This window comes from Lethenteron reissneri, chromosome 17 (genome assembly GCF_015708825.2).
Source record: "Lethenteron reissneri isolate LAM-NWPU_2019-01 chromosome 17, ASM1570882v1, whole genome shotgun sequence".
NCBI lineage: Eukaryota > Metazoa > Chordata > Hyperoartia > Petromyzontiformes > Petromyzontidae > Lethenteron > Lethenteron reissneri.
Window position 1 is genome coordinate 14,320,239 of NC_083795.1, and position 16,012 is coordinate 14,336,250.

The window sequence follows — 16,012 nt, forward strand, 5'->3', positions numbered from 1 at the left end:
CAGTTCTTTGTCATACGTTTTAAGTCAAGCCTTCATGAGGCCCAGATTCTTCTCTACGATTCTGTCCCAAGAGATTTGTATCTTGAAAATGCGCCAAACTCAGGGAAACAACAAAGATCACGCGAAACACCAAATTGTAATTAATCAAGAAAATGTATTTTTATTGACTGAAACTTCAAAGACGTTTCACACATCCAATTAGCACAGTTGGCTACGTGCGATGCATAAGAAGTCCAACATACATACATACTATTGCTGTTGGTCAAGAGTTGATTTCAAATCATCGTTTCTATGGTAGTGTAATTCACACAAATGAACCGGACACAAACTTGCCAAGAAGCATTGCAAACACTGGTAAGATGTCACGCGTCGTAAAACTTTTAGAAAAACAGATGAGAAGACAGACCCTGGCAGTGCTACTGATAATACGGACTAAGTCTTCTAAACTGTTGTAGGCACTCTGCAGTGATTCAAATTATGCCAGACTCCGATTTCAATACCAGTTACTTACGCCTGTTTTTTTTATCTCTCCTGGAAAAATCACAACCGCAGCTACAAAGGTTATAAAATATAAAAAATTCATCCAATATTTATCTACCCTTTTCTCAACCACCGAGTCGAAATATGTCGACAGCAGTGGATATGCACAAAATTTGTTTTATCTGTTCAACGATTGCAAAGATTTGGTTGATATATTTTTCATTGTCTCTTCGTATATTTTACAAATGCTGTGTATGAAATTCAGAGTCAAGGGGAAACAAAAAAACTGACACATTCAATGGATTTTGCTGTGATATTTGGCATTCCCAAAAATATAGTGCACAGTATGAAACCAGCAATTCAACATGGCAAACGAAGGCACCGTACAAATGTAAACTTAAATTTGGCAAGCTGCAAGATGAACGTTCGATCATGTGAGTGTACAGCAAAGGGAATCTGCGGGAAGCTTGCGAGGAGCGAGCGAACTGGGAGGGCTCTGGCACGTCACCTCCGGCCTCTCCACCACTAACTAGTTCTTCTGATCGCCTGGCTCTTGGGTGGCCACGCTGCCATCCTGCATCCCAAAGTAGGCCTTCTCCGCCATGCCAATAAACAAGCCCGTCTCCACGACCCCTGCCGCACAAACACGCACAAAAATACCCCGTATAGCCTTAACATACTTTTGGGGCAATTGCTGTTAGCAAGCAACTATTAAGGCCAGTACGGCACACGATGGGGTGGGTGGTCAGCACCACACCCGGCCACCTTTGTGTCTCAAATGGCAAGGTTTACACAGTGCAACAGGTACTCATTTGAGGCTGAGTAGACCTAGGGGAGGTCCAGAACCAGTTCAGATAATCATCACTGGTGTTGGTCGCGAACGGGAATCAAACTCTGGTCGCTGAGTTTGTAGCGCAGCGTGCCAATCGCTACACTTTCTCTCCCCACACTCACACACACACACGGTAAGCATAGCCGTGTGCAGCAACCCTAGTCAAGCCTGGGGAGAGGACTTCTTCTCAACGAACTTTTAACATATTAAGTCAATAGCAGCCCGAAGTGGCTATGGTGGCAGCAGCACAATTCCTTGTTGTACCACTGCCACATCTATACTCTATGATATAACCAACCCACACTGACCAGAGTGGTGAAGTATGATCATTTAACTCGCACAGCATGGGGCTGTATCTGTACAAATAACAAGAATGGGCAAATGTCCATGGGTTCAAATGTTAACCAATTTTTTTGCAGTGAGGAATGTTTGACTGAAGTTTGTTTGACCGTTTTGTCTCATACCTGGGATGAGCGTTATCTGCGTGTTGACCACCTGCCAGTCGTGCTTACGGTCGAACTTCCAGTCCAGGATGAAGTTCCCGTTGTCCGTGACCACCGGACCCTAGAACATTGCAGGACGTTACGACCGCTAAAATATGCCACGGCCATTTCAGAAGCGAGTCTGGTTGAGTTATAATAGTGGAGGGGCAAAAAAAAAGTGTGAATATGCATAGCGGCTAGAAAAAGCAGAGCAACACGGCGCTCTCCACCGCAGAACATCCATCATTCGGACAGACCAACTGTTACCATGGGCTGAGAAATAATGAATATGGAACAAAGCAAAAATTACAATAAGCGGTGAATAATGGGCGCTCACAGCCTTGCTGACAGCCATGCGCAGGTCGGCGGTGCCCCCAAAGCGGGCGGCAATGGTGCGCCCGACCGGAACGTACGCCATGGGCACCACCTCGATGGGGACGCCCTTCTTCCACTGCTGGCCCAGCTCCGACGATCGCTTCCTGCACAGAAGTCAATGGCGAACGGTGCTGGAGGTCATCGCTTCCAATAAAAAAAGCTTCATAACGAGGTGAGGTGCCCAGTTAAGAAGAGGCTCGTTTGCAAAGGAAGGCTTTCAGTTTAAAATACGCAGCATGAAAATATGTTACAAAGTATACATCATCGCAGTCGTGGGGCAGAATTTTTTTATGGTTACAAGAAATGTTTTAAAAATAAAAATAAAACATGGGAAAATGTACTTCATATGGTTATTTGAAAATGAAATCCATTGTCCAAGCACCAAGAAAAAAATCTCAAACTCATTGAAGAGTCGAATGGAATATATTATAAATGTAAAACAGATGAGATTTTGTTCGAAGAGAAAGAGGCATCAAATCTGATGAGGATTTGCAAGAGTACAGCGCTGACTTTCACCAATGCCGTTGGGGCCACTGTAAATTACTTCCTCCCGTCAGATCACTCGGCTGTCGCAGTCAAAGCAGACGAGCGTCAAAACGACCATGACACCCTGACTGTGTCCTTAGAACGGAAAACCCCGACATTCAAAGGACATCACGTTTACTTCCAAGCTTCATTTCAGCCAGCTCTGAATGGGTCAGCGACCCGGTAAATACTTCCGCACCCAGAATGCACCCCATCCAGTCTACCTCTTGTTATGGCTGTGGCTGCAAGTCACATCACTATTCCAATCTTAGCATAAACCTGGAAAACATTCAGCGAGACATGAAACCCCCCTTGTTTGCTTACCTGTAGTCGGCAACAACGATGAAACGCTTGGCACAGCTCGCGACGATCTTCTCCTGCGTGAGGCAGCCCCTGGAGCGTGGGATGAGGAGCAATTACCACACACGGCCGAGGCAGCGAGCCGCATATACAAGCCGCTCCCACGCCCCGCCATGGCGAGCGGTGCCGTGCGGTGCTCATTACCCTCCTCCCTTGATGCAGGTCAGCTTGGAGTCCACTTCGTCTGCACCGTCAATGGCCACGTCCAGCTGCAGGCGACACAATAACAGCAATGGCTGCTGGTAAATATTGAGTTTTCACTCGAGCGCTACTAAATATTTCCTGCTCACATGAGAAGTGAAGTGTTGCTCATCTCCTCTTTACAGCCCTGAGCCAGTGGTAGAAATTACCCATTCCTATCGCAGGGGTGAGACTATCCACAGGACATCCGCTGTTGATGTCCGCAAAAAGTGGGATTCGTTGCCTATCGAACCAGGAAGGATGATGATGATGGGACATTGGCCTCATACTCAGCGAGTCGCTCGCTCAATCGCTAAGCCAGCCGACCAAATTAGTAATGCCTCCATACTAAACCCCAGCACTGCAAGATATAGAACTCAGCTGCCAAGTCTACGAGTGGTAATATGCTCAAGACAATTCGTTGGTAATTGAACACTCATTACAACTGCCGATTATTTTGGCTCCATGGATACCATAGATCAAATGTGTAATGCATCTAAATACAAGAGCTTCCCAAGACACTCTACAAGGCATCCGTATAAAAAGCCAAGCGAAAAATAAACTAACACAAGCAGATTTGGCAGCATCAATACAGGCCGTGCCACAACCCATCCATCAGTGCCTGATCCGGGTTCGAAGGTCAGACCTCAACGGAGGGCAGCACAAGCTCCCAGCACAAGCTCCCAGCACAAGCTCCCAGCACAAGCTCCCAGGACAAGCTCCCAGGACAAGCTCCCAGCACAAGCTCCCAGCACAAGCTCCCAGCACAAGCTCCCAGCACAAGCTCCCAGGACAAGCTCCCAGGACAAGCTCCCAGGACAAGCTCCCAGGACAAGCTCCCAGGACAAGCTCCCAGCACTAGCTCCCAGCACTAGCTCCCAGCACTAGCTCCCAGCACTAGCTCCCAGCACTCCCTCCCAGCACTCCCTCTCAGCACTCCCTCCCAGCACTCCCTCCCAGCACTCCCTCTCAGCACTCCCTCCCAGCACTCCCTCCCAGCACTCCCTCCCAGCACTCCCTCCCAGCAATCCCTCCCAGCAATCCCTCCCAGCACTCCCTCCCAGCACTCCCTCCCAGCACTCCTTCCCAGCACTCCCTCTCAGCACTCCCTCAGCACTCCCTCTCAGCACTCCCTCCCAGCACTCCCTCCCAGCACTCCTTCCCAGCACTTCCTCCCAGCACTCCCTCCCAGCACTCCCTCCCAGCACTCCCTCCCAGCACTCCTTCCCAGCACTCCCTCCCAGCACTCCCTCCCAGCACTCCCTCTCACCACTTCCTCTCAGCACAAGCTTTCAGCACTCCCTGTCAGCACAAGCTCCCAGCACTCCCTGTCAACACAAGCTCTCACCAAACGCTCTCGTGATGTTCCCCGAGCTGGAGCTGGACCAAACTCCTTGCTGCCATCCCACTACCGTCATCACGTTCGTCTTTGCCACTATCCAATCGTATTCAAACAAATTCTCCCCATGCCAGCCACTCACCTCAGGGTGTCTGTCGAGGTCGCTGAGCGTGAGGCCATGCTCCAGGATGAGCTGTCGTGCCTGCGGAAACGGAAACACGCCGACTGAATCTTGCCCACCACGGCACACGTTTCCCAGTGCCTAGATGGTTACCAGAGCGGAGGATTTTCATTGACATTACACTGCTCTAACATATTGGAATGAACATGTAATGTATATATTGCCTTGGTGAGCCTAGGCAATGAATAACCGGCTTTTGTGTATGGCAATTGACTAAAGCATCTAGGTGAAATAATTGTACAAGTCACTCATTAACGTTTCACTTTGCTTGGTATGCATAGGACATATCTGGCTAGGGCGCTGTCGACACCTGGGAAGAACATTCGAAACAGCCCATATTGATGGCCTCGCGACTACTATATGGGCAGTGCCAAGATATTGGACGTATATTTGAGACATTTGAAATATGCGGGTAATAAATTGTATAACCATGAAGTGACTTATTACTCAGGCATAGTGTCAATCAATTATGGCTGTAACAATTAAATGAAGAAATGTTTGTAAAATACAACCGTGCCATAAGTACTCGTACAAGCCGACTTGTTTCTATCCGCGCTGGGATGGCGTTGGTACATTCAGTTTCATGCAGAGCCATTTCACGTACTCCATGAATAAGCCACATCTTACAAAATCATAACCATACATATTATTATTAGCATGAATTTGACCGTGAGGTTACCCAATTTGTGGAACTGCCTCTATTGGTTTTGGAACCCTACCATGAAGCTAACGTTGTGCAACAGAACCCAGCTGGCAGGCTACTCTTCCACTGGCAAAGCATCATCTCCAATGCTACCGTGTCCATGCGTGTTAAAGCCCACGTACTGTACCTGGAAGGATGTAGGGACGCATATGATTTTCAAATTTTCACTCTTCACCTTTTCCGCTGCAGAAAAAACAATGGCCTTAAAGCAAGCAATTACAGCTTCCCCGTTCATGGGTCCAATGCTGACGAGTCCAGTGTTTCACAGCACCATAACATGAGCAGAATGTGCAAGACCTGAAAACACCTTGATCGCGACAGCAAGTCGCGTCGATAACCAACACGTGACTACAGTTACTTAATGCAGTGAGTTGATGGTCTTAGTTGTCAGCAAATTACTGCATACAAATAGCATCACATTAAAATGTATTCTTTACTTAATGAGGATAAATTCCAGCTATGTAAAAGTAAAAAAAACATCGGTTTTGGGTGCCAATTCATAAACATTCGTCTGTGGCAAATGCTGCCCTCTACTGTGTGTGAACCAGAGGTCACTTGAAGGGATCCCGGGAGGTAGCTGTGATATCAGCTTCTGTGGCCCATTCTCAAACACGAACCATGACACCACTCTGTGGGCGACCCAAGCCCACGCTTGGTCTCATGACGCCGAAAGCATCACCTGGGTAAAACCAGGGGATGAGACTTTTTTTTAAATAGCGAAAAAAGGTGTGCAGTTGCCACTGGTGATGGTGTAGAGCCGAGGCTGCCTCACACAGTCTCTCCACGGCGAACACCACGGTGGAACCGCTCCCAATTCCAACCACATGTCCACCCTGCAGGGTGCCAGGAGACACGGGGACAGGAGGGACACGGGCACACAGAGAGGAGACATGGGGGAACAATGGGAGACAAGTGACAGAGAGGGGGCACAGGAGGGACACGGGGTCAGACAGTCCCAGGCATTGGACTGAACCTGGCAGTGTCGCACAGCGGACTGAGTGCCGAATCTGTCGGTTCAGGTTAAGGCCCAGTTGAGCCAGGTTAGGGTTCAGGTTAGGTAATGTATCGGCTATGTCAGGGGTCGGCAACCTGCAGCTTTGAAGCCGCATGTGTCTCTTTCCGGACTGCTCCGTGACATAATGTATGTCGTCACATGCATCGCGGCTCTTGAAATATTGAGTTTCTGTACCGAATTCGGAAAAAAATATATATTTTTGTTACGTTGTTTGCCGGCCCCTGGGCTGTGGAGCCAGATTCGGCTACGTCGGGGATATACAATATGTGGAACAGCACTGGCTACGGAGCAGTCAGATTGAGTCGGGGGTTAGATCAGGGTCAGTGGGGTGGCGGGCTCAAGAGCGGAGGAGTTGAGGGGGGGGTGCAGGAATCACGAGGGAATCAGAATCTTTATTTAGACTGGAGGAATCCGATAAGCTATGAAGGTGTATGGGGCAAGTCAGCAAGTTACAATAAACGCAGAAAACGATTGGAGTGCAAAATAGCGAAAAGGTTAAGCAAGTCACCAAATATAAATGAATACAAAATAAATGTATTATTTTTATCAAGATTGGGCATGGCAGCAAAACAACAAAACAGTCCCAGTCCACACCAAGATAACGCCACACAGTAATCCCTCCGTGATAGGGATGATGGACGGGATCCTGTTTGGGGGAGGAGTGAGGTGAGTGGGAGGTGAATGGACGAGGCTAGTGGGGGAAAGTGAAGTGAGGTTAGTAGCACAGGTGATGTGAGCGAGGTGGTGAGGCAAGCGGTTGAGGTGTGAGTTGAGAGTGGAGAGAGGGGGTGACTTGAGGGGGGTGAGTTGAGAGTGGGTGAGTTGAGGGGGGTGAGTTGAGAGTGGGTGAGTTGAGAGGGGGTGAGTTGAGGGGGGTGAGTTGAGAGTGGGTGAGTTGAGAGGGGGTGAGTTGAGGGGGGTGAGTTGAGAGGGGGTGAGTTGAGGGGGGGTGAGTTGAGGGGGGTGAGTTGAGAGGGGGTGAGTTGAGGGGGGGGTGAGTTGAGGGGGGTGAGTTGAGAGGGGGTGAGTTGAGGGGGGGTGAGTTGAGAGGGGGTGAGTTGAGGGGGATGAGTTGAGAGGGGGTGAGATGAGAGGGGGTGAGATGAGAGGGGGTGAGTTGAGAGTGCGTGAGTTGAGGGGGTGAGGTGAGGTGAGATGAGAGTGGGTGAGTTGAGAGGGGGTGAGTTGAGAGGGGGTGAGTTGAGGGGGGGTGAGTTGAGGGGGGGTGAGTTGAGGGGGGGTGAGTTGAGAGGGGGTGAGATGAGATGAGAGGCGGTGAGATGAGAGTGGGTGAGTTGAGAGTGGGTGAGTTGAGAGTGGGTGAGTTGAGAGTGAGGTGACTGGTTGACGTGTGAGTTTGGTGGGTGAGTGGGGTGAGTGCATGAAGTTAGTGATTGACCTGCATTGAGTGGGTGAGGTGAGAGCGAGTGGCTGGGGGGAGAGTGGGGTGAGTGATTGACGCGCGAGTCGAGGGGTGAGCGTGGGTGAGGGCGGGTGAGGCGACTGGTTGACGCGCGAGTCGAGTGGGTGAGGTGAGTGTGTCTGTGTGAGGGGGTGAGGTGAGTGTGTCTGTGTGAGGGGGTGAGGTGAGTGTGTCTGTGTGAGGGGGTGAGGTGAGTGTGTCTGTGTGAGGGGGTGAGTGAGTGTGTCTGTGTTGAGGGGGTGAGGTGAGTGTGTCTGTGTGAGGGGGTGAGGTGAGTGTGTCTGTGTGAGGGGGTGAGGTGAGTGTGTCTGTGTGGAGGGGGTGAGGTGAGTGTGTCTGTGTGAGGGGTGAGGTGAGGTGTCTGTGTGACGGGGGTGAGGGTGAGTGTGGTCTGTTGAGGGGGTGAGGTGAGTGTGTGTCCTGTGTGAGGGGGTGAGGTGAGTGTGTCCTGTGTGAGGGGGTGAGGTGAGTGTGTCTGTGTGAGGGGGTGAGGTGAGTGTGTCTGTGTGAGGGGGTGAGGTGAGTGTGTCTGTGTGAGGGGTGAGTGAGTGTGTCTGTGTGAGGGGGTGAGGTGAGTGTGTCTGTGTGAGGGGGTGAGGGTGAGTGTGATTGTGAGGGGTGAGGTGAGTGTGTCTGTGTGAGGGGGGTAGGTGAGTGTGTCTGTGTGAGGGGGTGAGGTGAGTGTGTCTGTGTGGAGGGGGTGAGGTGAGTGTGTCTGTGTGAGGGGGGTGAGGGCGAGGTGTCTGTGTGAGGGGGTGAGGCTGAGTGTGTCTGTGTGAGGGGGAGTGAGTGTGTCTGTGTGAGGGGTGAGGTGAGTGTGTCTGTGTGAGGGGGTGAGGTGAGTGTGTCTGTGTGAGGGGGTGAGGTGAGTGTGTCTGTGTGAGGGGGTGAGGTGAGTGTGTCTGGGTGAGGGGGTGAGGTGAGTGTGTCTGTGTGAGGGGGTGAGGTGAGTGTGTCTGTGTGAGGGGTGAGGTGAGTGTGTCTGTGTGAGGGGGTGAGGTGAGTGTGTCTGTGTGAGGGGGTGAGGTGAGTGTGTCTGTGTGAGGGGGTGAGGTGAGTGTGTCTGTGTGAGGGGTGAGTTGAGTCTGTGAGGGTGGTGAAGTGTAGTGGTCTGTGTGAGGGGGTGAGGTGAGTGTGTCTGTGTGAGGGGGTGAGGTGAGTGTGTCTGTGTGAGGGGGTGAGGTGAGTGTGTCTGTGTGAGGGGGTGAGGTGAGTGTGTCTGTGTGAGGGGGTGAGTGTGTCTGGGTGAGGGGGGGAGGTGAGTGTGTCTGTGTGAGGGGTGAGGTGAGTGTGTCTGTGTGAGGGGGTGAGGTGATTGATGTCTGTGTGAGGGGGGTGAGGGATGAGTGTGTCCTGTGTGAGGGGGTGAGGTGAGTGTGTCTGTGTGAGGGGTGAGGTGAGTGTGTCTGTGTGAGGGGGTGAGGGTGAGTGTGTCTGTGTGAGGGGGTGAGGTGAGTGTGTCTGTGTGAGGGGGTGAGGTGAGTGTGTCTGTGTGAGGGGGTGAGGTGAGTGTGTCTGTGTGAGGGGGTGAGGTGAGTGTGTCTGTGTGAGGGGGTGAGTGAGTGTGTCTGTGTGAGGGGGGTGAGGTGAGTGTGTCTGTGTGAGGGGGTGAGGTGAGTGTGTCTGTGTGAGGGGGTGAGGTGAGTGTGTCTGTGTGAGGGGGTGGTGAGTGTGTCTGTGTGAGGGGGTGAGGTGAGTGTGTCTGTGTGAGGGGGTGAGGTGAGTGTGTCTGTGTGAGGGGGTGAGGTGAGTGTGTCTGTGTGAGGGGGTGAGGTGAGTGTGTCTGTGTGAGGGGGTGAGGTGAGTGTGTCTGTGTGAGGGGGTGAGGTGAGTGTGTCTGTGTGAGGGGGGGTGAGGTGAGTGTGTCTGTGTGAGGGGTGAGGTGAGTGTGTCTGTGTGAGGGGGTTGAGGGTGTGTCTGTGTGAGGGGTGAGTGTGTCTGTGTGAGGGGGTGAGGTGAGTGTGTCTGTGTGAGGGGGTGAGGTGAGTGTGTCTGTGTGAGGGGTGAGGGAGTGTGTCTGTGTGAGGGGGTGAGGTGAGTGTGTCTGTGTGAGGGGGTGAGGTGAGTGTGTCTGTGTGAGGGGGAGGTGAGTGTGTCTGTGTGAGGGGGTGAGGTGAGTGTGTCTGTGTGAGGGGGTGAGGTGAGTGTGTCTGGTGAGGGGGTGAGGTGAGTGTGTCTGTGTGAGGGGGTGAGGTGAGTGTGTCTGTGTGAGGGGGTGAGGTGAGTGTGTCTGTGTGAGGGGGTGAGGTGAGTGTGTCTGTGTGAGGGGGTGAGGTGAGTGTGTCTGTGTGAGGTGGTGAGGTGAGTGTGTCTGTGTGAGGGGGTGAGGTGAGTGTGTCTGTGTGAGGGGGTGAGGTGAGTGTGTCTGTGTGAGGGGGTGAGGTGAGTGTGTCTGTGTGAGGGGGTGAGGTGAGTGTGTCTGTGTGAGGGGGTGAGGTGAGTGTGTCTGTGTGATGGGGTGAGGGAGTGTGTCTGTGTGAGGGGGTGAGGTGAGTGTGTCTGTGTGAGGGGGTGAGGTGAGTGTGTCTGTGTGAGGGGGTGAGGTGAGTGTGTCTGTGTGAGGGGGTGAGGGAGTGTGTCTGTGTGAGGGGTGAGGTGAGTGTGTCTGTGTGAGGGGGTGAGGTGAGTGTGTCTGTGTGAGGAGGTGAGTGTGTCTGTGTGAGGGGGTGAGGCTGAGTGTGTCTGTGTGAGGGGGTGATGTGAGTGTGTCTGTGTGAGGGGTGAGGTGAGTGTGTCTGTGTGAGGGGGTGAGGTGAGTGTGTCTGTGTGAGGGGGTGAGGTGAGTGTGTCTGTGTGAGGGGGTGAGGTGAGTGTGTCTGTGTGAGGGGGTGAGGTGAGTGTGTCTGTGTGAGGGGGTGAGGTGAGTGTGTCTGTGTGAGGGGGGGAGGTGAGTGTGTCTGTGTGAGGGGGTGAGGTGAGTGTGTCTGTGTGAGGGGGTGAGGCTGAGTGTGTCTGTGTGAGGGGGTGAGGTGAGTGTGTCTGTGTGAGGGGGTGAGGTGAGTGTGTCTGTGTGAGGGGGTGAGGTGAGTGTGTCTGTGTGAGGGGGGTGAGGTGAGTGTGTCTGTGTGAGGGGGTGAGGTGAGTGTGGTCTGTGTGAGGGGGTGAGGTGAGTGTGTCTGTGTGAGGGGGTGAGGTGAGTGTGTTCTGTGTGAGGGGGGTGAGGTGAGTGTGTCTGTGTGAGGGGGTGAGGTGAGTGTGTCTGTGTGAGGGGGTGAGGTGAGTGTGTCTGTGTGAGGGGGTGAGTGTGTCCTGTGTGAGGGGGTGAGGTGAGTGTGTCTGTGTGAGGGGGGTGAGGTGAGTGGTCTGTGTGAGGGGGTGAGGTGAGTGTGTCTGTGTGAGGTGGGGTGAGGTGAGTGTGTCTGTGTGAGGGGGGTGAGGTGAGTATGTCTGTGTGAGGGTGAGGTGATGGTCTGTGTGAGGGGGTGAGGTGAGTGTGTCTGTGTGAGGGGGGTGAGGTGAGTGTGTCTGTGTGAGGGGGTGAGGTGAGTGTGTCTGTGTGAGGGGGTGAGGTGAGTGTGTCTGTGTGAGGGGGTGAGGTGAGTGTGTCTGTGTGAGGGGGTGAGGTGAGTGTGTCTGTGTGAGGGGTGAGGTGAGTGTGTCTGTGTGAGGGGGTGAGGTGAGTGTGTCTGTGTGAGGGGGTGAGGTGAGTGTGTCTGTGTGAGGGGGGTGAGGTGAGTGTGTCTGTGTGAGGGGGTGAGGTGAGTGTGTCTGTGTGAGGTGAGTGTGTCTGTGTGAGGGGGTGAGGTGAGTGTGTCTGTGTGAGGGGGTGAGGTGAGTGTGTCTGTGTGAGGGGGTGAGGTGAGTGTGTCTGTGTGAGGGGGTGAGGTGAGGTGTCTGTGGGTGAGTGGTCGTGTGAGGGGTGAGGTGAGGTGTCTGTGTGAGGGGGTGAGGTGAGTGTGTCTGTGTGAGGGGGTGAGGTGAGTGTGTCTGTGTGAGGGGGTGAGGTGAGTGTGTCTGTGTGAGGGGGTGAGGTGAGTGTGCCTGTGTGAGGGGTGAGGTAGTGTGTCTGTGTGAGGGGGTGAGGTGAGTGTGTCTGTGTGAGGGGTGAGGTGAGTGTGTCTGTGTGAGGGGGTGAGGTGAGTGTGTCTGTGTGAGGGGGTGAGGCGAGTGTGTCTGTGTGAGGGGGTGAGGTGAGTGTGTCTGTGTGAGGGGGTGAGTGTGTCTGTGTGAGGGGGTGAGTGTGTCTGTGTGAGGGGGTGAGTGTGTCTGTGTGAGGGGGTGAGGTGAGTGTGTCTGTGTGAGGGGGTGAGGTGAGTGTGTCTGTGTGAGGGGGTGAGTGTGTCTGTGTGAGGGGGTGAGTGTGTCTGTGTGAGGGGGTGAGTGTGTCTGTGTGAGGGGGTGAGGTGAGTGTGTCTGTGGGGGTGAGGTGAGTGTGTCTGTGTGAGGGGGTGAGTGTGTCTGTGTGAGGGGGTGAGTGTGTCTGTGTGAGGGGGTGAGGTGAGTGTGTCTGTGTGAGGGGGTGAGGTGAGTGTGTCTGTGTGAGGGGGTGAGGTGAGTGTGTCTGTGTGAGGGGGTGAGGTGAGTGTCTGTGTGAGGGGGTGAGGTGAGTGTGTCTGTGTGAGGGGGTGAGTGTGTCTGTGTGAGGGGGTGAGTGTGTTGGGGGGGGGTGAGTGTGTCTGTGTGAGGGGGTGAGGTGAGTGTGTCTGTGTGAGGGGGTGAGGTGAGTGTGTCTGTGTGAGGGGGTGAGTGTGTCTGTGTGAGGGGGTGAGTGTGTCTGTGTGAGGGGTGAGGTGAGTGTGTCTGTGTGAGGGGTGAGGTGAGTGTGTCTGTGTGAGGGGGTGAGGTGAGTGTGTCTGTGTGAGGGGGTGAGGTGAGTGTGTCTGTGTGAGGGGTGAGGTGAGTGTGTCTGTGTGAGGGGGTGAGGTGAGTGTGTCTGTGTGAGGGGGTGAGGTGAGTGTGTCTGTGTGAGGGGGTGAGGTGAGTGTGTCTGTGTGAGGGGTGAGGTGAGTGTGTCTGTGTGAGGGGGTGAGGTGAGTGTGTCTGTGTGAGGGGGTGAGGTGAGTGTGTCTGTGTGAGGGGGTGAGGTGAGTGTGTCTGTGTGAGGGGGTGAGGTGAGTGTGTCTGTGTGAGGGGGTGAGGTGAGTGTGTCTGTGTGAGGGGGTGAGGTGAGTGTGTCTGTGTGAGGGGGTGAGGTGAGTGTGTCTGTGTGAGGGGGTGAGGTGAGTGTGTCTGTGTGAGGGGGTGAGGTGAGTGTGTCTGTGTGAGGGGGTGAGGTGAGTGTGTCTGTGTGAGGGGGTGAGGTGAGTGTGTCTGTGTGAGGGGGTGAGGTGAGTGTGTCTGTGTGGAGGGGGTGAGGTGAGTGTGTCTGTGTGAGGGGGTGAGGCGAGTGTGTCTGTGTGAGGGGGTGAGGTGAGGTGTCTGTGTGAGGGGGTGAGGTGAGTGTGTCTGTGTGAGGGGGTGAGGTTGAGTGTGTCTGTGTGAGGGGGTGAGGTGAGTGTGTCTGTGTGAGGGGGTGAGGTGAGTGTGTCTGTGTGAGGGGGTGAGGTGAGTGTGTCTGTGTGAGGGGGTGAGGTGAGTGTGTCTGTGTGAGGGGGTGAGGTGAGTGTGTCTGTGTGAGGGGGTGAGGTGAGTGTGTCTGTGTGAGGGGGTGAGGCGAGGTGTCTGTGTGAGGGGGTGAGTGTGTCTGTGTGAGGGGGTGAGGTGAGTGTGTCTGTGTGAGGGGGTTGAGGTGAGTGTGTCTGTGTGAGGGGGTGAGGCTGAGTGTGTCTGTGTGAGGGGGTGTGAGGTGAGTGTGTCTGTGTGAGGGGGTGAGGTGAGTGTGTCTGTGTGAGGGGGTGAGGTGAGTGTGTCTGTGTGAGGGGAGGTGAGTGTGTCTGTGTGAGGGGGTGAGGTGAGTGTGTCTGTGTGAGGGGGTGAGGTGAGTGTGTCTGTGTGAGGGGGTGAGTGTGTCTGTGTGAGGGGTGAGGTGAGTGTGTCTGTGTGAGGGGGGGTGAGGTGAGTGTGTCTGTGTGAGGGGTGAGGTGAGTGTGTCTGTGTGAGGGGGTGAGGTGAGTGTGTCTGTGTGAGGGGGTGAGGTGAGTGTGTCTGTGTGAGGGGGTGGGGGTGAGGTGAGTGTGTCTGTGAGGGGGTGAGGTGAGTGTGTCTGTGTGAGGGGGTGAGGTGAGTGTGTCTGTGTGAGGGGGTGAGGTGAGTGTGTCTGTGTGAGGGGGTGAGTGTGTCTGTGTGAGGGGTGAGGTGAGTGTGTCTGTGTGAGGGGGTGAGGTGAGTGTGTCTGTGTGAGGGGGTGAGGTGAGTGTGTCTGTGTGAGGGGGTGAGGGGGTGAGGTGAGTGTGTCTGTGTGAGGGGGTGAGGTGAGTGTGTCTGTGTGAGGGGGTGAGGTGAGTGTGTGTGAGGGGGTGAGGTGAGTGTGTTGTGTGGGGGTGAGTGTGTCTGTGTGAGGGGTGAGGTGAGTGTGTCTGTGTGAGGGGGTGAGTGTGTCTGTGTGAGGGGGTGAGGTGAGTGTGTCTGTGTGAGGGGGTGAGGGGGTGAGGTGAGTGTGTCTGTGTGAGGGGGTGAGGTGAGTGTGTCTGTGTGAGGGGGTGAGGTGAGTGTGTCTGTGTGAGGGGGTGAGGTGAGTGTGTCTGTGTGAGGGGGTGAGTGTGTCTGTGTGAGGGGTGAGGTGAGTGTGTCTGTGTGAGGGGGTGAGGTGAGTGTGTCTGTGTGAGGGGGTGAGGTGAGTGTGTCTGTGTGAGGGGGTGAGTGTGTCTGTGTGAGGGGTGAGGAGCCGCTCACTCTCACGTGCTGCTCCACCGCGGCCCGCGCCGCGCTCCGCTTCGCCGCCTCCTCCGCCATGCGCGCTCCGATCCGCGCCGCTCCGCTCAGCGCGCGCTGCATGCCGGCCCCCGAGCGCTCCTATTGGCCGCGATGCCACCACGTGGGAGCGTCGAGGGCGGGACCGTGACGCGGAGGGGGGGCGTGTCCTTACGCTGAAAGCGCGGGAACTCGGCGCCGTCCACGTGCACGGGAGAATGAGAATGTTTTATTCTTGGTTCTTTCGGTAAAGTCACGTAGAAGGGAAATTATAAAATAATGAAGATAAAACAATAAAATTCTCACGACGTTTCGATTGCAACACAAGCAATCATCATCAGGTGTGAAAACCACAGCAAGAAAAATTTAAATTTTTTAAATTTTATTATTTTTTCTAATTTTAAAATTGTATCATTTTCTTGCTGTGGTTTTCACACCTTATGATGATTTCTTGTGTTGCAATCTAAACTTCGTGAGAATTTTATAGTTTTATTTTTTATTATTTTATTATTTCCCTTCTAAGTGACTTTACCGAAAGAACCAAGAATATGAATCCCTGCAGTCATGAACGCTTTAAATAGAATGAGAATGCTTATTTCGACTGGATCAGGAATCCGAAGATCTTTCAAGCTCTTTTTCACAGACGTCCAGTAGGGGCGGGTCAGAAACTTTACAACAACAAATGATACTAAAGCAAAATAGGAGTGCAAAGTATAGGAAAGGTAAACAAATCGGTAAGAATACACAAATAAAACCAATCTCTTTTACTGAGCTATTAACTTATTTTTCAGAAACTGCGGAGTGAATGATAAATTGCCTGTGTGTTGGCAGCGATCGTACCGGCCTTAATAGGTGCTCGCAAACAACAATTCGTAAAAGCCAAATCTGGGGTGTACTCGGGGGGCTCTTTGTGTGTAGAGCACTGCGCTACGAACCCAGCTGACCTGGGTTTGATTCCCGTTAAGGGGCCGTCCATAAATGACGTCACGCGATTTTGGACGATTTTTAACCCCCCCCCCCCCCCTTCGTCACACGGCGTCACAAAAAGTAAGACCCCCCCTCAAATATGACGTCGCAAAGCTCTACCCCCCCCCCCCCCAAATAAAACATGCTTCAAATCGCTTTAAACTATTGTCATTGTAGTGCGTATTTAATGTGGCGCTGCACTCTGATGTTGTTGGAGAAAACATTTATTAAAAAGTCTATTTAATTAAGTAGAACGTTTTGTCTATATTTACTTAAAGTTGCGCATTTTGATGTGACGTCACATTTATCACCCCCCCCATCGTCACACATCGTCACAAATGTCTGACCCCCCCCCCCTAGGTGCGTGACGTCATTTATGGACGACCCCTAACATACATTCATAGCCTAATAATTACATTTGC

The 16,012-nt window shown here is 53.2% G+C and overlaps 1 protein-coding gene across 1 annotated transcript; it reads right to left on the minus strand.

The window, feature by feature from the left end:
• Positions 1-134: 134 nt before the first annotated feature.
• RPIA (ribose 5-phosphate isomerase A) lies at positions 135-14,772 on the minus strand. The gene is made up of 9 exons (XM_061553208.1): positions 14,607-14,772; positions 6,230-6,290; positions 5,585-5,640; positions 4,716-4,775; positions 3,199-3,263; positions 3,019-3,087; positions 2,132-2,273; positions 1,777-1,876; positions 135-1,113 (listed from the first exon to the last, which is right to left on the minus strand). The coding sequence occupies exons 1-9, from the start codon at positions 14,706-14,708 to the stop codon at positions 1,010-1,012; spliced, it is 759 nt and encodes a 252-aa protein (XP_061409192.1). The 5' UTR covers positions 14,709-14,772; the 3' UTR covers positions 135-1,009.
• Between the last annotated feature and the right edge of the window lie 1,240 nt (positions 14,773-16,012).

What these genes read in the sequence shown, in the direction of transcription:
- RPIA (XM_061553208.1), bottom strand. Translation starts at nt 14,708, where the DNA reads ATGCAGCGCGCGCTGAGCGGAGCGGCGCGGATCGGAGCGCGCATGGCG. An exon ending in CGGTGGAGCAGCACGTGAGA is followed by an intron (nt 6,291 to 14,606) that starts GTGAGCGGCTCC and finishes GGCACCCTGCAG; the next exon opens with GGTGGACATGTGGTTGGAAT. An exon ending in ACCTCGACAGACACCCTGAG is followed by an intron (nt 3,264 to 4,715) that starts GTGAGTGGCTGG and finishes TGTCGCCTGCAG; the next exon opens with CTGGACGTGGCCATTGACGG.